Genomic DNA, 23,928 nt, shown 5'->3' with positions numbered 1-23,928 from the left:
TTGAATTTTAAAGGTGCGGGCGGCGGCCGGCCCGCCATTTTATGCGCGTGACGTCATAATACAGTGACTGGCTCAAATTTGTATGGGTGGAATCTTGCAAGCTGAATTAAGACCCACTTCCGGCCCACCGATTAAGCTGCAATTTCGCATAAACATGTAATTTGGATGACCATGCAATATTATGATGACATGGAGCTGATCTGATGATGGAGCTGGAAGGTGGCCATAGGAACTCCATAATAAAACGACTTAACTCCATCGAGTTTAGGCTCGTTCGTTTTGTATTGACGAGTACTTCAATTGTATATAGTAATCAGGGTCTGATGATGGATCTGTAAGGTAATTCGCAATAAAACGACACAAACGCATCAAGTTTGGGTTTGGTTCAATTTTAATTTCAGTGAATGGGTTTGGGTGTTAATATGTATAATATGTATGTATTTACAAAAAAAATGTATTTAAGTATGTTTATATACGTTTTCTAGTGAGCGGACACTGTGAATGTACGTCACGCGGGGTCACGTGACCGTTGGCGGCACTCGATATTTAAGCGAACTTTGAATGCCTATAAAATCATAACTACTGGGTATTTTTGAATGAAATAAAAACAAATGTATTTGTATATGTAAAAGCTAACCTGTAACAAAGGTTTCAAGTGATTTTGCATACCTAGTAACATTCTCAATTACGCTGTACGTCGTCGCGTCGTGATCGATCAATAGACTTTAAATATTATACTATAAATTAATAAAACCTCAAGGAACACAAATATTCCTCTAATGATAGCAGTATATTATTATTACCGAAGTAAGGTTAAACGTTATTTAACTGCATATTGGCTGTCTCCATGACTCCATAAGAAGCCCTTAAATAAATAGCTGTTTTATCTTTTATTACTGAATCTATTATTTCCATGTTTTCAATACATCATGATACATTAGCAATAAAACAGGGAATATAGCTTTCAGCACTATCTGTAAATTGATTATAAATATTGATTCCCAATTTTATGAGGATTTCGTATCTTAGTAACACCCAATGACCCAACTAACAACCAATAAAAATGTCACGGACGTTGTTAAATCTATACTGTCTTTTTTTTTCAGTAATCGTCGGCAGAGTTCAGAAAACCTTCAGAGGACCGATGTTTTATGATTCCTATAAAGTTAAAATCCGAAATATATTCAAAGTAAGTATTTGTTAAGTATATTGAGTGATTTAATTTTAAACCTACTGTATGATAGGTTCACTTTTGACCACTAGGACCACTTGACTTGGTGGTATCATTCCGGAGTTCGAATCTCGTTAGGAGCAAAAGTGAGCTTTTATTTAGGCAATTGTTTAATAAACAAATAACTGCTTTCCTAAACTACGAGTAGGTACATCATGTTCAGTTTTTATGAAATTGACAATATGAAAAAGGATAATAATATCTTAACAAAACACCGCCCACAATAAATCAAATTAAAAGAACAAAGATTGAATTTTCAAAGCCCCGTCAAACAAAGGCCACCGGAATTTAGTTGTCAAGCAAGATTGTATTTTGGTGGGTGTCGCAATAACCAAGATAATTGATTTCCAGGCTACACCAAAGGCTGAAATGGCGCTGAAGGCAGGCCGCCTCCTGACCCCGTCCGAGGGCTCTTTGTGCGGGGTCTCCCTCCAGCCTAGGGAGACCTACGTCATCACAGGTGAATAAATGTCCACGCTATACACCTCACGCCACACTGTCGGCTGCCCGACATTTGAAAAGCGCCGAAATAGCTATTCATTCTGTCGACGACATGAATACCTTTAGACCAAAGTATACACTAGATTAGCATGATTATTCTCGCAAACACCAGCGAATTTAAAAACGGAAGAACGCAAGTCATTCATTATGGATGCGAATATCAAATCCCAAGAACAAACCAATTGACGTTCTATTCGGAATTAATTTCTGACGATCGTCAATATTTTGACAATAGATTGAATAGCAATGTCGTCAACTGGTAATTATCGATTTTTAAGTTCGATAACCTGTCTAGGCAGCATTTATTGATCAGCTTTGTCATGCGTTTACTTTTATTGATGGCTTTAATGTGGTAATTCTAGGTCGCATAGTTCAGCTCCAAGCACACATACACCTTTGCGGGTACATCAAGAAGTGGAGAGAAGTCACACCACGACAAAGGAAAGGTTTCCGACTACTTTACAAGCAGGGATGTACTTGCAAGGTAAGGAAAAACACTTTAACGTAGTTAAGTCAGTGAAGAATAGAGATTTAGTTGAACCAAAATAGAATTGGTCTCCTTGCATTTTAGTCCACCTTACGTAACCAAGGACGCTCTTAAAAGTAGGTACACCATAAAACGCGCAATTAAACAACCACACAGACGCGTAAAGCTCTAATGCGGTCACGTATCTGGCATGCGTTAGTTCACCCATACGTGGCAAGTGCTCACGCTGCGTGTTTTTCAGGTGCACGTAACACGGCGCAAGACAAAGTCGCCAAACACGTGCGTGACGAACTACGACGAATGCTACGAGCGACACGGCATCTGTCTACACGACCGTGAGCGACGGTGCCGCTGGACAAGGTAAGCACTAAAATATTTTATCCCTTTCACGCATTCCATACGGGCCATTTAGGAACTCCTATGTCCGTCCCTGTCTAGAACACATGGCGTCGTCACGCTCAGTGAAGCGTGCTGAAAGTTTTAGTAATAAAATAAATGTGGGAACAGTCCTAATTAATGGAATTAAACTTTTTCGAGGGTCTAAAAAGAATAAACCGCTTGTACTGTTTATACAGTAGGATAGTATGAATTCCTGTTCTTCCATGTCTTTAATTTTTCTTTCTGAATGTTACCAAATAAAAAATATCTTATGTAATCATCTGTCTGCGAATAGTGACTTCTATTCCACTAACACAAGATAAAACACCCGTTATAAGTAATAAAATACGTCTTATTCGTCATAAATAAACATTGAACTCCATATAAAGCCAATGTCGAGCACCGATGAGTAACAGACGCCCACTCTTATAATTCTGACAACTCGTAAACATCCTTTGAAGTTGCCTCGTGCCTAATGATGTTCTGTAGCTGGTGCTTATCAATCGATGGTTTACTTTCCAGGGCACCCGCACTCACCAGGTGTCTTCAGGCGCAACACTTCAACGACACCATGACCTGATCCACACTCCGAGCCGAATTAATGTTAATCATGCAGTACCTACCATTTGTATATCTCGATACGTCCTCACGAAAAATTGCAAGTTCATCAAACATTACTAATTCGAAACAGCCAACACTGAGCCAAATATTCATTAACTCTCATAGCTCTATGCTAAGAACGTAGAGATTAGAAGTAGTTGTAGATTTAATATAACTATATGTGATATTTACACGCACGATTTGAATGGTGTCGAAACGTGTATTTATAGTTCAAAGTAACTAATTTGAATTTAAATTACTTTGTAATTTTTCTTTTGGACGCTTTTAATTGTTGTTGTTTGTCTTCGCTGGCAAACTTAATTTTAACGTTATTTTTATATTATTTATTATTAAGTTAAATCTTTGTAAATTAACAAATCATAGTGATATTATAAAATTAGGCTAAATAAATCGTTAGAAATAGAAGTTTTGTTTGAATCTAAACAGCAATAAAAGTAATATCCACATTCCAAGTTCTGTAACTGCCTGCGATAAAAGGAATAGCAAAGTTGCTCCCAAGCCAAATTATACTCTCGCAAGAACTTGAAACATAACTAAAGTTTTTGCTAAACTTAAAGCCACAATTCTTTCGTTTCAAGATAATTAGGTGCTCGTCGTAGAATATTTATGTTGTGAAACAAACTGAACGTTTGCATAATTAATAGCCCAACTTGATAGCCATTCAATAAATAATGATTTCTTTAGAAGTTTTCATTTTATGTACGGTGAAAACGGTAACCATAAAATGCTATCATTTTTGTAATCGAAAATCTAGATTGAATTATTTTTGTAGAACTGAAAATTAAGGTACGTATTGATCACTAACAACGTGTTACGAGAAGTTGGACGACTTATTAGATTTTCATATTTTAAGGGCAACTTTTTCATTCATAAGTAACCATAATTCAAAGTGTGAGTTCTTAGAAGCTTAAGAAAATCAGACGAAATATAACTTATAAATTACCAAATAAATTCTACAATTATAATGCTTTTCACTTACCATGTCGGTGTGATTGTGGTAGTAGGTCTGCTCGATAAGGGGGAAGTTCTCTCTGCCCAAGCGTCGTTGTAACTGCAGCAGGTGCCCAAATACCCAGGGCCGGTCCTAGAGCAAACAAGCTTATTAATAATGTCAGTCATTTGTCTAGCCTTTGCAGTTTTAATGCGTTACCCGAGGGGGTCCCACAGGGTTGTATATTGTATATTTAGACCAATGATATTCCTAGTTAAAAGTAATGAAAGTAAAGCGAATCATTTTGTCAGACTGATTAAGAAGCTAATTAGAGAGTTTACCATTAAAAAAAACCTGTTGGTTTTTGATTACCTGGAAGTGGTAGATGGAGTTGAGACTATTGATGGATGGCACGCCCCCGAATTTGAGCCCCAGTAAAAGAGCTCGGTGGTCGGAACCAGCATCCCGCACGTTTTGTCTCACCAGCACGAACTCAGGTCTATGGTCAAAATAACACATTGTCTACCAATATTTAAAATAAAGTGTTACAGAACCTTAAAAAGACACACATATAATAAAGACAAGGTATCTGCACGTTAATTAGGAAACAATAATCACTTTTAACAAGTCTTCAAACCAAAATTTTTTTTCTGTGTAGGTATACCTAGTTCCTATAGTATAGAATGTAATTTAATAATGGCATGAATGTTATCATTTTTAAAATCAGCAGGAACTATGAACATAAAAACATTAGAAGATTTAAACGCTCCTTTAAACATATTTCACCTTTCCATTCAAAACGTGTAATAAAGATTTAAATTTTAACTTCACAAATTACTCCGAATAGTTCTAGGAATATGGAAGTTTTTACAACTGTTTGCGTGTTGCCCCATCAAACATTTGTTACCAATTAACCATAGGAATTACACACCAGTCACATGTTGTGGTTATTTTTTAATTATGTCCTGGCATGCCATTGTTTGTTAATGGTAGAAACTGTAACTAAACTTGCAGAGTTAAATATATTTTAATTGGCGTTTAACAGCTGTTTAAATAGTTATTTTCCGTCATTCATAAATCCTACAAATGGCCTCATAGATCATGATTCGTTTACTTAAAATAAATAAGTGTATATCAACTTTGAAAACTTCTATTTCATTTAGTTAAGTTGATTATGCTCACACTCTATTCTAGAGATGACTTCACGTTTTCACGAAATTCCTCGCTTCTTCACAATAATACAGATTACCCATACAAGATAAACGAACTCCAAATCGACTTAAATATTCAGTAGGACTTACTTGAAACAGCGAGTGACTTTGGTTCCACCTCGGTACACGGCCATAGAAACGTTCGCTCCTTCGGAGTTGGCGGTGACTGTTAGCTCCTGGCAAACAAGTAATGAATGTAGAAATGTAGACGATTCTTTTGAGTGGTTCGGTTCAGTTTGCATCTAAGTAGGTTCTTCTCGAATTTTCAGAATTAATGCCTTAAGTAAAAGAGGCATACGAGTAAAACTCATGTCATATCTACAGTCCTTTACATTAAGACTTTGATGACACAAAAAGAGAAAATATTTCACTAAAGCAATTTACCTAAACATAATAATATTTGTTTTTTTTTTTTAATAATAGTAAGTAGGTGGGAACCTAAGCAATAAACTTAGCCCTAAAATGTAAATAGGATTGGGAAAATTTCCAACATATTCAAATGTTACATCAAATACAAATAACAAGTCAAATAACCAACGAATACGAAATACCGAAACTCGCCAGAAAGAGTAAGAAGGGAAAATGAAAATTATGTTTGGGGTATCGAGGCTTTCCTATTCCTTGTTAGGTATATGTTTTTCGTCTTTCGTAGAATTGAATTGAATGTATTGAAAATATTTCTCTTGTTATCTAAGTTTGATGAAAATGTTTTCTTCTTAGTAAAACGAAATTTGGTTACGAATATCCAAAGCTTAGTCGAGAGTAAATACTCTTCATTTACCTACTTTAAATATTATTACTGTAACCATTGAAAATTACTGACGAGGGAATGACAGCAAATACTAAGCCCCAAAAGCCAGTTCAAGTTGAATAATAAAATGGATTCCTACAGCGCAGCTTTGTTTGCGCTACATTATCCAAGCAATAGTAGTTTAAACAACATGATTCAGGAAAAATAATGTTTTGTATACTTTTGATAAGGAATTGTACGTTTCGTAAAAAAATATATGTATAGGTACATAATAAAATTGTGTACAATAACTCTCTTGTTCCAAACAAAAAATAAATACCTAAAGCTACACAAGATGGTTTACTGAGTATCCAAGATTTGAGTCAAAATAAATCTGGTTAAGTGTCCCTTTGCGATATGCAAGGGATAGATGGAAGTAACGAAACGTGTTCAGATTTCTAAAGCTACATAAAAGGATTCCAATGAAGAAGGATTCGTAGTACCCAAGGCACGAACTAGTCATTCAATCTCTATAGTCTAGATGAACTTTTATTATAACTGGAGAAAGAAAAGTCTATCGAACTAGACCCACAAATCTCTATTTCATCATNTTTGTATTAGTTTTTGTATAAGGCCTGAACAAAAACAAAGGGTAATATTTTGGTGTTATACATAGATTTCGAATATAAAAAATATATAATTTAACTAATTAAGACATGACAAAAAAACTGAGGTATGTCTCGTTTCTGTCGGGTCTGGGTTTTTTTTGTATGGGGCGTGACCGTTCTTCTTTAGACGATTTGAATGGTTCGGTATAGTTTGCATCTAAGTACTTCTAGAATTTCCTTTACAATAAGACTTTGATGAAACAAAAAGAAATATTATTTCACTACAGCAATATTAACATTTTTTTAAATAATACTAGTACGATTAGGCTAAGCAATAAAACTAAAATGTAAATATGATTGGACAAATTTCCAACATATTCAAATGTTATATCAAAAACAAATAACAAGTCATATAACCAACGAATAAGAAATACCGAAACTCGCCAAAAAGAGTAAAGAAGGGAAAATGAAAATTATGTTTGGGGTATCGAGGCTTTTCTATTCCTTGTTATATTATGTTTTTCGTCTTTCGTAGAATTGAATTGAATGTATTGAAAATATTTCTCTTGTTATCCAAGTTTGATGAAAATGTTTTCTTCTTAGTAAAACGAAATTTGGTTACGAATATCCAAAACTTAGTCGAGAGTAAATACTCTTCATTTACCTACTTTAAATATTATTACTGTAACCATTGAAAATTACTGACGAGGGATTGACAGCAAATACTAAACCCCAAAAGCCAGTTCAAGTTGAATAATAAAATAGATTCCTACAGCGCAGCTTTGTTTGCGCTACATTATCCAAGCAATAGTAGTTCAAACAACATGATTCAGGAAAAATAATGTTTTGTACTTTTGATAAGGAATTGTACGTTTCGTAAAAAAATATATGTATAGGTACAGAATAAAATTGTGTACGTACAACTCTCTTGTTCCAAACAAAAAATAAATACCTAAAGCTACACAAGATGGTTTACTGAGTATCCAAGATTTGAGTCAAAATAAATCTGGTTAAGTGTCCCTTTGCGATATGCAAGGGATAGATGGAAGTAACGAAACGTGTTCAGATTTCTAAAGCTACATAAAAGGATTCCAATGAAGAAGGATTCGTAGTACCCAAGGCACGAACTAGTCATTCAATCTCTATAGTCTAGATGAACTTTTATTATAACTGGAGAAAGAAAAGTCTATCGAACTAGACCCACAAATCTCTATTTCATCATCTGCACTCACTACAGAAGAACGACCCTCTCTAATTTACCAAAGGAAAAATGAGGAATTGGATACTCTTCCCATGCTGGCCAGACGGATTGGGAAGGCTTATTTATCTAGACAAGTCTCTATTTATCAGACTTACCCTAAATTCAGCTTGTTCGACGCGAATGTCCCACTCTCCAGGCAACCGGCGGCCTCTGAAGTACTTGGACCAGTCGGTGTTCTGGTCGTCCACCACCAGCAACGTCACGCAGCGGTCGCGGTTGTAGCCGCGGCCCACGGACGCCACTGATGTTACACTCCCTAAGAAGAAATGGTATCTACAATTTACAGTAATAATTCATCAAGTCCCAAATTGACCAAAGTTTTCTGTGCTGATGCGAACACATATTGAATACTTTTTTGGAAATACGTACATCGACCCAACTCACAAATAAAAGGAACGATACGAAAAAGAGGTCGGAAAACAAAGCAAATACGTAATTGACCTTAGACGTGAGCGTTGATTAAAAAGGAAATTAGGTTGGTAGGTACAATCGAATCAGCTGCAAAGGCTGAATGTGTGTCGGTATTTTTCCGTGATAGATAAAATACAACTATGTATGTACTACGAGTATAATTAGGTAGATAGCAATAGTGCTTTCAGATAGACTGAAATAGCAGGGAGCGCAAGAGATCTACATATCTCTAAAACATAGCACCTATCTGATCTTATAGACTTGACAAAACTGCAATAATTAATAAATAAATAATAAATAAATAAATATCCTTAGACATTTTTACACTGCGTTCTAGTCCCAAACTAAGCAAAGCTTGTATTATATGTAATTACCTAAAATACTAGCAGTTCTAGTCGTAGTTGCTACGAATACTCCTAGTATACTACGACTACCACATTCTGTTCGTAGCTAGCTCCTATGAATTACCTACTTTTTGCTATAATTACCACACGCTGCGAAAGACTCTCAGCTCAGCATTTAGTCTGTGATGATCACCGTCAGGTTCAACGGCAAAGGAGTCTCCGCCATTTTAAAACATAGACATATTTTATACCTACTCAGTACTCAGCTTAAGTCTAGTACTCGTGATAAGACAGCCTTACCTAAGAGATTGGCACCCTGATCACGTGCAGCCCCAGTGAGCGACTGCACGCGCTGCAACAAGGATTCTCGGGACTTGGCCGGCGATGACGGTGCTGAAGTCCCGCGGGAGCCCCCACGGAGGTTCAGCGACAGATCCCCGCCTCCCGCGGTGTTAGCGGCCGCCGACGGAGCCGGCGGGGGCCCGGAGCCGCTGCCACCGCTGCCAACGCTGCTGATGCTGCCGCCGGTAACTATGGCAAGCACTTTGATGTCAATATTTTATTTAATAGTCTTTTTCATTTTGATCATGAATAAAGACTTTACTACTAGATGTAAGTAAGAGACATTAATGAACGGTGAATCCAGAGAGAGAATCGAAAATTTATAGATTCTATTTCCATATGATATGAGTTGATGATTTATATGAAAACTAAGGCTGGGTTGCACCATCTTACTTTAACTTTGGCAAACGTCAAAAATCTGTCAAACTCCATACAAAAAACACCGGTTATCGTTAAAGTTACGGTCAAAGTGAGATGGTGCAACTCAGACTTAGAATTAGTTTGATTTGTATTTTATCTGTTTGCCCACTGTTTGTATGTAGGTATCTAGGTAGTTCATTTTACAAATATGTCAGAAGGTGCTACATTTTCAAGTCTTTACCTACAAATAAAACAAAATCTGACCCAACAAAGTGTAAGACAAATCAGTCTAAGAGGATACAACGGTAACAAGGGTGAACCACGTGCCCAAAGTGTTATTTGCGGTGTCCGTACGAGCACCTGACCGCAACGAGTTGTAAGGTTCATAATTAACTCAGGTTAGTTCACCTTCTGCGAAGTAATTCACGAAGGAAGACCCCGTAATTAATTCATGGTATTGCAAACAAATGAAAACTCGCCTTCGTTGATGTGAAATTCTGACTACTATGGGTAACATAGAGTTTCCCATTAATAGGAAAAGTTGACGCTGCGTGTTTGGAATAATAAACGAATTTGGGTAAGTCACGTTCCGCTTTTTGTTACATTTATCAGTATTCCAACATCCATCTAACTTGTATCTCATAACGTAGATAAGTATTAGGAGCTTATCGCTCAGAAAATAGTAATGTCTTCATTGTTGGTTTTAAAAAGCATTTAATAATGAATAATAAAAAGCACATTAATGTAAGTTGTGTTGAATCATTCGAAATGTCTATCGATAAAATCTATTGTGTATTTTTGTAAGCATTATCGGAAAGCTCCATCACTGACGCGTATAAAAGTATTATTTAGTTTTTATTAGAAATGTAATTTACTGTCACAAAAGTATGCTAAGTAACTGTTTATTGCTTTTGTGTGTGTTATGAAGTAGGAAATTAAATGATGAATATTAGAAGAGCTCACCTTGCGAGACCGGCCTCTGGGCCTGCGGCTTCGGCTGGCTGGTGGTGGCCGGGCGGCCGGTGTAGGGGTCCACCTCGCCCTCATCGCACTCCGACTGCAGGTCGCCCGAGCTGAATCTGCGCAACGCCTCCGCTGAGCTACACGCCACGCCACGCCGCCACGCCACGCCACGCCAAGGAGGGACACGCACAGGAAGGAAAAAACCGACACGCACAATATGTAGCCACTCATTGTCACCTAACTTACAGCCAATTTGGACTCCTAACACCTCATTTGATTGTCATTTTTTTATATAAATTTTGAAGTACAATACGAGTAACATAAAGTACACAGCAAATTGCCGTCAAAGCAACATCGAGTCACGACAAAGAGACCTGGATGAAGCGCCATGCACTGTCGATGGAATTTAAAGTAGTGTTGCCGCGTGATTTAAAAAAGAAACAATCAGACGCCATCTTTTCCCAAAACTCATAATATTGACTTACAGATATTGAAAACGAGGAATACGGGAAAAAAATAAAAATCTTTCGGTACATTATCGTCGGGGATATCGATACTCCGGCAACACTAACTTAAAGTGATGGTCCACAGGTCGTGATCGGCGCGTGTTCGGAGCTGATGAGTGGCGCTACACGTACGTGGGCTACGGACGCTGCGGTCAGGCTGGGACGAGTGTTGGCAGGTTTACCCTAATTATAACTTTTTCGGTCGAAACCCCTTTTATTTTTAAATATGTACTTAGTGACCAGGCTCGACATACGTATGTGTGATTTACTAATAATTATGGTGTCATTTATATTTAAAAAACACAGTTAAATAATATTTTTAAGGATGGGAGGTCATCGCTCTGAGATCGATTGAAAGTTTATTGTTTCGAAATAATATTACCGATTATTTATAAATTTATTCAATCGTATGACATAACAATACCAAAAATGGTTAACGTGTAGGCAGCGGCAGCGTGCTAACCGACCATTCACTGTTTTTTTTTTACTGTGCGTTATTTTAAACCTTTTTTTATCTTCTCGTCGTATTGTATCCATACGATATAGAATGTAAAATGTAAGTCTAAAGTCCATTAAAATGGCCGACGTAACGTTAACGTAACGTAAACGTTTTCCTGAGGGCGGACCTGCCAACACGGCTGGATCGAGTGCGGGAAGGGAGCTGGAAGCAGCGAGGTGAAGCGGCTTGGCCTTTTTACGGTGTTGCACATTTTCAACAGTTAAAATAGCACAGATTTTAATTTGAGTCAGTTACAACAAACATCGCTACCAATAGAAATGAATAAATAGTTGACTTAAAAACAATAATCTAAAGTAATACTACTGTAACGTCATTTTATTGGCTCAAATTAAAAACTGCTTGTAGGTATTATAGATAGTAGGATATTTTCAATTTTGTCATTATTATGCTTGTGTGTTTGTGTAGAGTTATCTTACTGACTCCACGGGTAAGCTATCGGTCTTTATGCTTTTTGTAACTACTCTACCTACATACTTGCAATTTTAAACGTTCTAAGACGTTTTCATGTTATTTTGACTTGAGCATGCTTCGATTTATTTTTGGTCAATATTTTAGTCTACAGACATGCTCAATATAATATTATAACGCTGCTTTGTACTTCATAAGCCATGAAACTTTTTCATTTATTAAACAGAACTATTTTCAGGAAGAATTTTTTAAACTAAAACATAAATTTCGCAAAGACAAAAATTTCAGAAGCTTTCCTTGATTGGAATTGAGACAATAGCAGAGGAAAACTAAGTTAAGTTTTTCTTTTTCTCATCACACAGACTAACACAACACAAATAAACTACTTAAAATCATGCAATTTCAAGGCACATGCATATCATTCCAATTACATGTAATGCACAAACACCACAAAATCAGTTATAACTTATTATTCAGAAGATTATAAAGAATTTAACATGCCAAGAGTTTCAATTCACACAATTTGCATGCAACGAAGAGTTTTTGACAGCTTACAGATTAGGCCGGCTATTTTTACAAAAAATAACAACAACACAAAACAATTGAACACTTTGTCACTATCACAAGCGATACGAATGCAAGATTTTTTGTCATGGGTACGATTGAATTTCAAAGTTTTAGCTTAGGCGCAGACCACCAACTTATTGTCGGCCGATAGTTGGGGCCGATTTTAATTTGTATAATAAAGAATCGACCGATACCAAATCGGTGAAATGTGCGCGCTTACATACATGCCCAATGCCCATGTGATTAACAGCCCGAGCCAACTATCGGCCAACTAAAAGTCGGTGGTGGTCTGCGTCTAGGCTTAACATTGGGTATTAGCCCGCATTTTGCACGTTTAGGCACGTGTTGAATTATAAATAAGCGGTTGTGGCGAAGAACTTTATTGTCATTTTACTTCCAATATTTTAAAGGTTTTAAAAACTCTCCATTTGTGTATAGTGCTCTACTGGTACTAACATCTTACATACCTTCGTTTCAGGTAATTGACATTGGTGGTGAATGAGTTCCGGAAGCTTGAGAAAGACAGGGTTGATGTGGTCGCGGCCTGCGGGCCACAGATCCCAGGACACCCCGAACGCTCTATTTTGACGCCTACGCAATCAAAACAATAATTTATAATACCCATACCATGATACCATCCCGAAACCAATTAAAGTTTGTCACTATTAATAATTTGGGAGTCTGTCTTGTCCCTTGTCAATTTGAGTTGGTAAACATACCTACTTCTAACGAGTGTAAAGTTTATAGCGAAATTTATGGGATTGGTTGTTTATTGTCTTATAGTTTTTGATAGACCAAGTAGTACTAAAGTACCACTAATAATAAGTAAGTATTTATCATTCAATTTCATTCCATTATAATATGAAATCCCTAATGACTTTCACCAAAGCATTGTCTCGTCTTATATGGAATAGTAAAAGTCATTTATTTCACGGGACATTTCTCTATTCATCATTTTCTCAGCTTCAAACTTGTGATGGTCAAAGTTACAGCTTCAACATATTTTTGTTACACTTACAGCTTGCTAATCCGATAAAGGAATAACTTAGTCTAAATCGAATAAGATTATACTTTTCTGTGTAAGGTCTACTGAGCACAAGTACTCATGTCGAGATTACGCCTACGCGTATTGAAGGAGGAAAATTCTTAAACCCTTATTCTCTTTTATGGTGATAGTGGTTATCCACAGAGCGGTTACGTAACGTCTCACCTGGAGCAGGTTAGCAGCAAATTGCAGCCGAACTGAAGCTGATAGGGGGACAGCGAGGTGATCAAACACGACGGAGGGGAGAGTGGGGTAACCTGTTGAAAAGAAACTTATTTTAAATAACGTTTAAAAAAGCAAACACTACTAAATTCTTATTTATCTAATACCATCGTCATTCTTCACATATTTAAAAAAAATCGCTGATAAATCAATACTAGCTGAGCCTAAATTTTTCAAATGCATTATATTGGAAGCAAATATGTTCGTGCGTTAGTATACCAATTCGAATAACTATGAACGTGAGATATGAACTAACTCTATCTCACGCAATACTATTGAAGGAAATATCATTCAACAAAAACCAATCATTTATGTTGGGATCCATGAGAAAAGTCGATCTATCTCAGGTTAACTCAACCTACCTACCATTAAAATGTTAAAATGCAAAAATCGGTTGCCCTGATACTTTTTATTTTTGTGCAAAGAGGGGAATTTGAATTTCAGTCGAGAATTCGCGAGGGTTTGACATTATTTATTACGCGAGCCGTCCGACTCTTGAGTAGAGATATTTCTTCAGCGATCCTTAAGAGCAGTTCTAACCATTTGACCTTTTTATAACTCACTGAGTCACCTTTAATAACTAACGAAGTCTATTTAGGTGTAACATTTTATTGTAATTTTTATAATGAAATAAATAATTTTCATTTTCCATCCCGCCAATTAATTAATATTTTAATCTACTTATTTCTAAATGAAAAACTAATGTGAGCCAGATATATACGTAAAGTTGATACAAATGTTTAATCATATGACCGGAATCTTATAATATATTTATTGAATGTTCTGTATTCTGAGATTGAATGCTGTAAAAATTTATACTAATTGCAATCCCATTGACGAACGAGGTAAGTTTATAATCTGTAGATGCTAACAACGTAAAGGCATGTTTTAACTCGTTAAATAATCTAAACAACAAAAGTTCTAGCTTGGGGAAAAATATAACTGCGCCGTTTAACTGGGGACAGAATTTTTTTCAACAGTCATTTCTGGGGTCAAGTACAGATTGTTATGTTGCGGCCTCTTTCGGGAGCTCCCATGGGTCTGCTAGCTATTACAGAGCCATTGAAAGCAGTTTAGAAATTCCTGCTTCCGAAGTTATGAGATTTATTTCGATGTACAGTAATTTCTTTCTCGTATTGGCAATAGAAAAAAAAAGGATTTTTTGTGGGTCAAATGTTATATGAACAAGTAATACCATTAAAAATGTAGGTTTATAATACACCAGAACCAAAGAACCAAATAAACTGTCATAAACAGCACATAAATAGGTAACATTAAACACAGCTGCAGCACAGGAAAATATGAGGAAAGAAGAAATGAACTGAGCGGAGCCACCCTGTCGTAATTGCATTGGAATGAAACCCCATTCAGCAAAATGTCGTGACGAAGGCCACGACGCCTAAAAAATATGTAACAACCGAATTAAGAACCATCTTCTTTTGTTGAAGTCGGTAAAGAATCCTTGCATCTTTAAATTATATTAATTTTGCAGCTGCCTAAACGTGTGGCAAGTCCACATTATACTCTCGAAATATTATATCGTTAATTCGTAGAATTTGGTGTTAATAACTTAATACATAATTCCGAAAATTTCGCCTCTCAGGGTGACATTGGGGCCTAAAATAGACCTTCGTAACATAGCACCGCTTTATGTCGACGCGACGTCGTTAATCCGACCCTCATTATGTATGAAAAAGATATATTATATTGGGACATTAAATAAGGGTAAAAAGTATGGCCGGCTAGCATTAATGATGATGAGAAAGAAAAGTTTACAAAAATGAAAAGTACCTAAACTAACAAACTGAAAAAGTGGTTAAATCCGAGGGTTATCAAGAATTGACCTGAAAGATGAAGTAGGTACTTTCTTTAATAAAACCTTCCACTAAATTAATGATTTCATGCATTTTCATTTGTGTCCGTTGCTTATGAAAGCCTCATAGAGCAGGTGGGAATCAATACTGCTACGCTAAACTAAAAGCTGAAAATACGCCAAACAAATAGAGTTCCGAGCAAAAGCGTATTCCTACCCAGATTTCAATTTCGATAATGTAAATTAGCTGAGAAAGAAAAATAATACTAACTTAGTTTTGGGCGGTTGATATTGATGATATCTACTTAACATTGTCGTTTTAGTCAGAGGCTCTTATTTTACGCAGAAAATTTCGCAGCATATAAAAGGGAACGCAATGGCGATAGCGACCCGGTCACCCCTCTGGCTGGAGTCCAAATTGAACTCGTGTGGTGTTCCCGCCAGGATCGATCCGCTAAGCGCGACACTTGTACGACGCGACAAAGCAAGAGCTGCGACGAAAACAATGATTTTCCTTGTTACCTGCAACACTTTCGATTTGTACGACGCTAAATCAATTTTGAAATAATAAGTCCATGTAGTGATAAATTGGTAAAGTAATGTACAATATGATGGATACAATGCTGCCTCTATATGCGCTCTAAACTTTATTGCATTTTCCGGACCTTTTTAGTAACGCGTCGCCCCAGAGTTTATAGCATTCCATCAATCATCCTGGCTCCTAATTACATATTTCATACATATTGTAATGTTAACTTACTCGAACACGGTAAGTTCTTTACGAGCATTTATATTTCGCAAAAAAACGTATTTACATGCCAGTATATTCTAAATAATGGAACGTTCGCGTGAACCATTCGTCATTTTGTAAGGAGCACTATGAATCAGTGCCGCCTAACGTTATATGAAGTGAAAAGAAAAGCTTGACATTTATATTACTTGCTTAAGTTATTTATACTTATGTATAAAAACATTTAAGCATAGCAGCTTAGTTACTGTAATTGACCGACTGACTGACAGAACAACACAAAGCTTTATACCGGAGGAATTAGAGATTAAAAATATGGAGAATTATTCCATTGGTTGAACAGGGGGATTCTTTTAAATTCCACCCTTGGTAAATGGTAACTGAAAGTTTAAGAACGCGAGGGAAATATTAATCCGGATAATCGTAGAATGACTAATCAAGAGTCACCCTTAGAAAACATTTGAATCAGATTTAAGATTCTTGACCAATTTCTTTGGTTTTATTTATCTTCATATGTATTTTGAAAGACCGTTATAAGATCGGCCTGATTACTCGGTCGTTGAACAAAAACTAGTAAAATGTTGTGGAATTGAATTATACTACTTACTTATTTAGCTCGATCAACAGAATGAAAAACTCGCCTTATTAAGCATCCTAACTTAGTACTAAGAAACTTTTAAAAGATTCACAAAACTTCTTTACTTCACCCACGAGGAGCAACTGAAAGTAAGTTTTAACATTAATCGTGATTTGTCTTACAGATGTAGTTTCCTTATTAAATTCTCTTGTTACTTTAATTATTTTCCCTCTCGTGGAGGCACGTGCTAAGCTAACTCTCGAGGGCCGAAATTGCCTCGATGTGTAATAGCGTCTACGTCTTAGGGCTTCCTTCCAATAATTATTTACTAATGCAAACATTTCCATTCAATTGTGTAGAGATCAAATTGCCACGTGTAAGTCCTTATTGAAAATTATGAGCACTTTGCGCAAACAAATTAAGCGTAACATTTGATGGAAAATATTAAATTTTCATTAATAATGCGTTCATATTAAGATAAAGTGTAAACTAAAGAATGTTAGCATTTAATTAGTTCTTAGAAAAATATATAAAACCACCTAAACAAGTTGTTGAAGACAAATCCTTTATATTTTGAGCAGATAATAATTAAATTATGTTACAAAGCTATCAAGATACGCTTATTATTGAGTTAGACTAAACATTTCTGAAGCGCTTACATCGGCAGCCATCCGAATAATGCGGGCTTTTTCAGAAATTCGATTCTGTTGCCGGCTAAAACGTAATCTACGAGTTATTTCGGTAAACCTTTACACGAGCCTCGCTAAAAAGAGTTTCTCACGTGTGTTTTCCTACAATACCAATTAGACAACTTTCGTTTATTACTTTCAACACACCTACACATTTTGAGGAACGTTAAGTGGGGAATATCAACCCATTTGCAGTCCGTACCTCTAATAAACATCACTAAGGAAAGTATAACTAAACTGGTACACTATACATTTTTTGTTGATTTTAGCAATGGAGTCATGAAAAACGCGTATCATAACTCATGCCTAAAGTCTGACACCAAGCTGTTACAAGTGCCCCAGTTGTTACAAAATGGAACAAAAAGCGGTAGTGTTCATACCTCAGGTTGTTTTTCACGAGTCCTAAGTGTAAAAAGCTATGTCAGTCTGTCCCGGGTTATTAATTTAAAACCTTACGTACTTAATAAGGTAAGGTACCTAGGTAATAAAATAAGGCGAAGTTGTATTAGGACTCTTTTTAGGTCCTTCTTACTTGTTTGTATTTTCTTATAAGTTAAATTAGTAGTTTCTTTTATTAGGTGATACGAAGAAACGAACTTGGAACTAATTCTGTCACGGATTTCTTATACGAATAATATACCCTAACGGTATTGGTGTCGGACTACTGAAGTAGGTAGGTACCTATTTACTTATCCCGAGAAACGTATTAAAGTGATAAATATTTAATTCATATTGTACTTCACTATCACTACATAGTAGGTATAAAACAAAGTCGCTTTCCACTGTCTGTCCATATGTAGGTATGCTTGTGCGAAGCCGGGGCGGGTCGCTAATAATCTTATATTATATAACACTGTAAGTTATCTTGGATTCTTGTTTCTTCACACCAGTCCAATATCGAAGTTTATCAAACTCATTATCAAATTGTACTTCTTAAGCAATTTGCAAAATTAATTCGGGACACGCTATTACGGCAAGCGAAGCTCCGCGTAACACGATTAAACAGTCCATCGCTACATCGTGAACACAATTACTGGAAATCGACGCAAGACGGGCTTAGGGACATAGCTATATCAATAAGTTTTCGACAATATTTTCATTTGTGCTTACTTAAGCACTTTCAAAAGAACTTCTTAGAAGTTTATTTGATTCGATTAGGGCTTGGCTACGTAGTTATTTCAATAAGACTACACAATATTCAGGTGTAGATAAGTTCTCTGCAATGTGTCGTTCATTTTTAGCAATAATGTATGGTTTAACAGTCCATAGTTAATCTTGAATCTAATTACGTAAAATAGGCGTTTGTCCTCAGGGAAAAATAACTAAGTCAGTATTACCTACAATGATACTATATGTTTAATTTGTTGTTTAGTTACAACACGCGTGTATGGACCAATTCAATTACTAATTGAATTTTAGCAATTCAAATCATTTCACAATCATTGTTACAGTATAAAAACAATTGAAAATCGACGTGTTCTGGCCCCAGGGAACTGACACTACTACCTACTACGCTTATTCGGCAAAACAAACTGAATAGTAGCGACTGCAAAATTCATTAATCCTTCACAATGCTTCTTTTACGATGTTCTTTAAAACAATATTAGCAATTAAAACACACACGCTTGACTAATTCTCATTCGTTAGAATTACTGCCCCACCCTCTGCACATGCCGAATCGTGGTACGATTTATTATTCAAAAGGTTAACATTGACGTTTAGTTACATTAATATACGGCCAATTACGAATATCTCGGGAAAACTATAATATATAGTTAATAGTGCTATTTATTACTTGTTAGTTTATTATGTTTTACTTGTGAAATGTTTATTTCATTAATTTTGTTATTTTATGCCGTTTTACTACTTTTATTTTCGTACTCGATCTCTAACTTCACAAGACAGCACGGATTTGATTTAGGCAAGGTCCTGTTCTAGAATGAATCAGTTAATTGACTCAATGAACCAGTTGATGCGTGTTAACCTGAAAGTAATCACTAGTATTTTAAGGCTTTGGTTTAATCTGTCCACTTTATCGATACTCTAGATAAGGCGTTTCCGAAATCGCTACTACTACGACGCAGATAAACGCCACGCGATCTGACTCATGCCATGTGATGTGACTGTTGACTACCAACTCCTGAATCGATAATTTTAATCTAAATTTTTCGTTATTAAAATTTCTTAGCGAATAGAGTCGCTTCTCTAACTGGTGGGTTCGAGTCCCGCCTTAGGCAGTTCGATTTTTTAAGTTGTGTATTTAAAATTTAAATTATTCGTTATTAATATAGTAAAATAGCGTAGGTATTTACATCTTAACTGCTGCTGAAAATCAGTCACTGGCATGCTGCCAAAGCGGCCAGGTTATACTGTGAAGGTGAGACACCTTTTTACCCGACTGCGCCAGAAGGAGGGTTATTTTTTTGGCCACATTTTTATATTGATTGTATAAAATATGATCGTTTCTTTTCTTTTCTTTTTATTTTGATGGCAAATCATTGATTGGGTAGATTGTCACTTGAATTACAATAGTTGATTACCACTTCAAGTTACCCATTCAAGGAATACATTCTCCTACATCCTTTGTGTGCTCTCCGCGGAACTAGAGCTTCATTAATTGTACATTTGTAAGGCATTCATTGCTCGGCGCCCGTCGCGTGCCATTATACAGGATCAATTTGTGGCTGTCGCTATCTTGTCTTGTGATCCGCGTACAGATTGAGTCCATACCTAACGCTTACATAAGCCCGAATACAATAGTGTTAAATTGATAAATCTGTACTAAAACAGTACTAACATTAACATGACACATGAATAATGTAGTAGGTATCTAAGTATGATAAGTATACATAATTTAAACGCTTCAGGCCTTTCACATAAATCAAAAAGATAATGATGGAGTAAATAAACAGGAACATTTAGGTATAACCACGCTTTATTTTCCAAGCGATTACATAAAGGACGCAGTTTTCATTCTCCGGCAATTGTCGATTTCCCAAAGGATACCATTGTGTTTGTGGCCTGATTTCTTTCAGAGAAATAATATGTTACGAATTCTCTATCTGTGTTTACAAATTACTTTTGATTTAATAGTAATCGTCGAAATAATATTTATTTTTATAAGTTTCTTTTTTTTGTTTAATAAACAATAATTTTATAATATATTGACATAAACTTAAAATTACTTAAAAACTAAAATTTAAAAATGGTTTCTTAATTTTAATGTCAGATTAAGTATGTAATTGATAACTTTTTAAAAAAAATAAAACCGACTTCAAATGCGTGAACACAAAAAAAAACTAAAAATTAAAAATATTGTGTATAAAAAAGTTCATCCCCAATTTTCCACCCTTGGGGGTGAAATATTTTCTTCAAATTCGCATGAAACCACCCTTTTGATAATACCTATTCAAGAAAAAAATAATCGTTCAAATTGATTTATAATCGGCGGAGATATTGCGTATAAAAAAGTTCATCCCCAATTTTCCACCCTTAGGGGTTGTTTTTTCTATTATTAAATTTAAATGGGACCACCCTTGAGGTATTACCTATACGCCGAAAAAATATTTGTTCAAATCGGTTCATAATTGGCGGAGTTATCGCGTAACAAAAAAAACATACGGGTCGAATTGAGAACCTCCTCCTTTTTTGAAGTCGGTTGAAAATAGTCCCGTAATAACTTGAATGATTTTATATTTTGCAAGAAATAATATTTTCACGCTGATTTGTTTAATTGCCTTGCTGTTTGCAAGGCAAGTTTTAAAGAATTTTAAAACAAAACCAGTTTTAAAACCATATTGTGAACCTAAAGTTTCGCAAACAAATGTTCGAATTATAATATTTTGTATTTTATAATAAATCAAATGAAATTGCAATAAAAACATTAAAGGAAAATACTTGCGAGTAGACAGCGTATTTACTTTAATTTGGCTTTACCTTGTGTAAAAATTAATCAAAGTGTTACAATTACTCCATTCTCTTTCCAGTTTGTACTGAACCCGTCGAAAATCCAACGGGGTCATTCCCCGCCCCATATACCTAGTCCTATTTAACCCTGTTCCGTAATACTTTAAACACTGGCCATTTTGAAGTTCACGCGGTCGGTTTTATGAATGAAAATTAGTTGTAGAAGCTTCATTATTCAACGAATAAGAGTGAATTAAAAATTTAGAGATTATACTCACGGGTGAGAGTAAATTCCGAGTGTCTGGAATACGCGGGCACTGTAGCGCGGCAAGGGGCACCAAAGTGATGGTCCAGGGGGCTGTTCTAGAACTGATGGCGAGACGGCGGGTCGGCGCAGCCGGTCAGGATATTGATTTTGGGCGGGAACGTTTTCCGCGACCGAGGCGACACCTATCAGCATACCGACGACTTATCTCGAAGCCTCCACAGTTTCGCAGTTCGCTTGTTAGGTGGCGCCTCGACTCTACCTGAAAGTTATTTCGCTAACGTCGAGCTTTATTTTTTCATGACTCAGTCAAAACTTAATTTTCTAAGACGATATATTCAACTGCCTATAAAAGTCCGATACTAATAAACTAGTGCAGAGAACTCTAGTACGGTGCGGTGACTGTCGTAAACTAAACTCAGTACGGTAATAAAACGTGTGTTATCCTTTTTTGTGTTTATGAGCCTGCGTAATGATACAACAACGGCAGTTATAAACAACAAATAGTCTTTAAAACTTCGCGAATGTGCAAGTGAGGAAAAATAAATAAGTACTCAACACGATTTTATTACCAGGCACAGATTAGTTGTTTTATAGTACTCTTGATATCAGATCGACAATTAACATTATTTTTGAATCGTGCTTAAAACTTAGATTACCTATTTCATCGAAATTCAACATTTCCAGCAGTAAAAACACATTTTTTTAGCATTTAAATACCTACTTTGAAGTCTATTAGTACTTAAACGATAAAAAAGAGCGATTCTAAAGTGAAGTCTAAGGCTTGAGTTGCACCATCTTACTTTAACTTTGACAAACGTCAAAAAACTATCAAACTCCATACAAAAATCCCCGGTTATTGCTATTGTTACGGTTAAATTAAGGTGGTGCAACTCAGCCTAAATATTTAATACAAAGTATATAAAGTCCTTTTGCACAAAGTAGAGCTACTAAACTAGACCATTGGCGGTATACATTTTATTCCTTCCTTCTACAAATTCCTACTTGTGTATCTCCTTAGGATTTTTGTAATTAATACAAATCTCATTAGCATACTTGTTTACAAAAAATATATATGTAAGGGTTAACAACAAAAAAAATTAAATACTATAAACATCCCGCAAGAGCGCGCGTTGAATTCTTCGCTAGGCAGTGGTCTGAAAATGAAGCTCCCATACCATAGAAACTTAATGTCAGAAATTAATAAATAAAAATATGTATTGTGTTTAGTATACCTCCCTTTGTTTTACTAATATAGTATGAAGGGTATGAGTAGCTCCATGTGTGAGAAAAAAAATATTTTAATTTTTTTTGTATGGAAAAAAACACTTAAAGTGGATTTTTTTTTATCAGAACTTGTGTTTCTTTAATGAAAAGACCGATAGTTAGCGAGGTAAGNCGAAATTCGACATTTCCAGCAGTAAAAACACATTTTTTTAGCATTTAAATAGCTACTTTGAAGTCTATTAGTACTTAAACGATAAAAAAAGAGCGATTATAAAGTGAAGTCTAAGGCTTGAGTTGCACCATACTTTCGTTGCATACTTTAACTTTGACAAACGTCAAAAAACTATCAAACTCCATACAAAAATCACCGGTTATTGCTATTGTTACGGTTAAATTAAGGTGGTGCAACTCAGCCTAAATATTTAATACAAAGTATAAAGTCCTTTTGCACAAAGTAGAGCTACTAAACTAGACCATTGGCGGTATACATTTTATTCCTTCCTTCTACAAATTCCTACTTGTGTATCTCCTTAGGATTTTTGTAATTAATACAAATCTAATTAGCATACTTGTTTACAAAAAATATATATGTAAGGGTTACCAACAAAAAAAATTAAATACTATAAACATCCCGCGCAAGAGCGCGCGTTGAATTTTTCGCTAGGACGCCCCGAGCCAAAGGTTCGTAGCAATTTTCTACGAGCGCACAAATTCACGAATTCGTTAACCCTTTCATTATCTACATCACACGCGGAGCGAGCTGCGATCCCCATTACTCGTGGTTTAAAATTTTACGACTAGACGTAAACTGTGGTTATGTTAGGGGCCGATCCTTTTTGCTCGCTGCGTCTGGGTTTAAGAAATAAAAGCGAAAAAACAATGCGGAGGAGTATCGGAAGGATCGGTGGTGGTATACCTGTGGAGTGGCAGTGTAGTAGTGTACACCTAACACACACCCTAGTGTGCGTGTGTCGTAACGCCGCCCGCGGACGCAGCGTTGCGTGCCCGCCGCGTGCACACTTGAGCCACAAACGCCGTTTTGGTCAATGTTATATC

At 36.0% G+C, this 23,928-nt stretch overlaps 2 protein-coding genes across 3 annotated transcripts in view; one reads left to right on the top strand and one right to left on the bottom strand.

Annotated features, from left to right (window-relative positions):
* Timp (Tissue inhibitor of metalloproteases) overlaps positions 1-3,623 on the top strand; it is a 45,204-nt gene extending 41,581 nt beyond the window's left edge. For both annotated transcript variants that reach the window (XM_028318464.1, XM_028318465.1), the window contains 5 exons: positions 1,107-1,189; positions 1,583-1,691; positions 2,095-2,216; positions 2,461-2,579; positions 3,120-3,623. In XM_028318464.1, the coding sequence (XP_028174265.1) occupies positions 1,107-1,189; positions 1,583-1,691; positions 2,095-2,216; positions 2,461-2,579; positions 3,120-3,177 (491 nt within the window). In that variant the 3' untranslated portion in view covers positions 3,178-3,623. The remainder of the gene's footprint in view (positions 1-1,106; positions 1,190-1,582; positions 1,692-2,094; positions 2,217-2,460; positions 2,580-3,119) is intronic.
* Positions 1-13,487, bottom strand: part of Syn (synapsin) — a 71,876-nt gene extending 58,389 nt beyond the window's left edge. Inside the window, exons 1-8 of the mRNA XM_028318483.1 lie at positions 13,484-13,487; positions 12,848-12,971; positions 10,380-10,495; positions 9,015-9,245; positions 8,055-8,215; positions 5,451-5,536; positions 4,522-4,648; positions 4,198-4,302 (exon numbers count right to left, since the gene is read on the bottom strand). Coding sequence (XP_028174284.1) covers positions 4,198-4,302; positions 4,522-4,648; positions 5,451-5,536; positions 8,055-8,215; positions 9,015-9,245; positions 10,380-10,495; positions 12,848-12,971; positions 13,484-13,487 — 954 coding nt within the window. The remainder of the gene's footprint in view (positions 1-4,197; positions 4,303-4,521; positions 4,649-5,450; positions 5,537-8,054; positions 8,216-9,014; positions 9,246-10,379; positions 10,496-12,847; positions 12,972-13,483) is intronic.
* Positions 13,488-23,928: the final 10,441 nt, after the last annotated feature.

The sequence above is a fragment of the Ostrinia furnacalis genome, unplaced genomic scaffold, assembly GCF_004193835.3.
Source record: "Ostrinia furnacalis isolate ACB-3 unplaced genomic scaffold, ASM419383v2 OfSCF6912, whole genome shotgun sequence".
NCBI lineage: Eukaryota > Metazoa > Arthropoda > Insecta > Lepidoptera > Crambidae > Ostrinia > Ostrinia furnacalis.
This window is presented reverse-complemented; position numbering and strand designations above follow the sequence as displayed.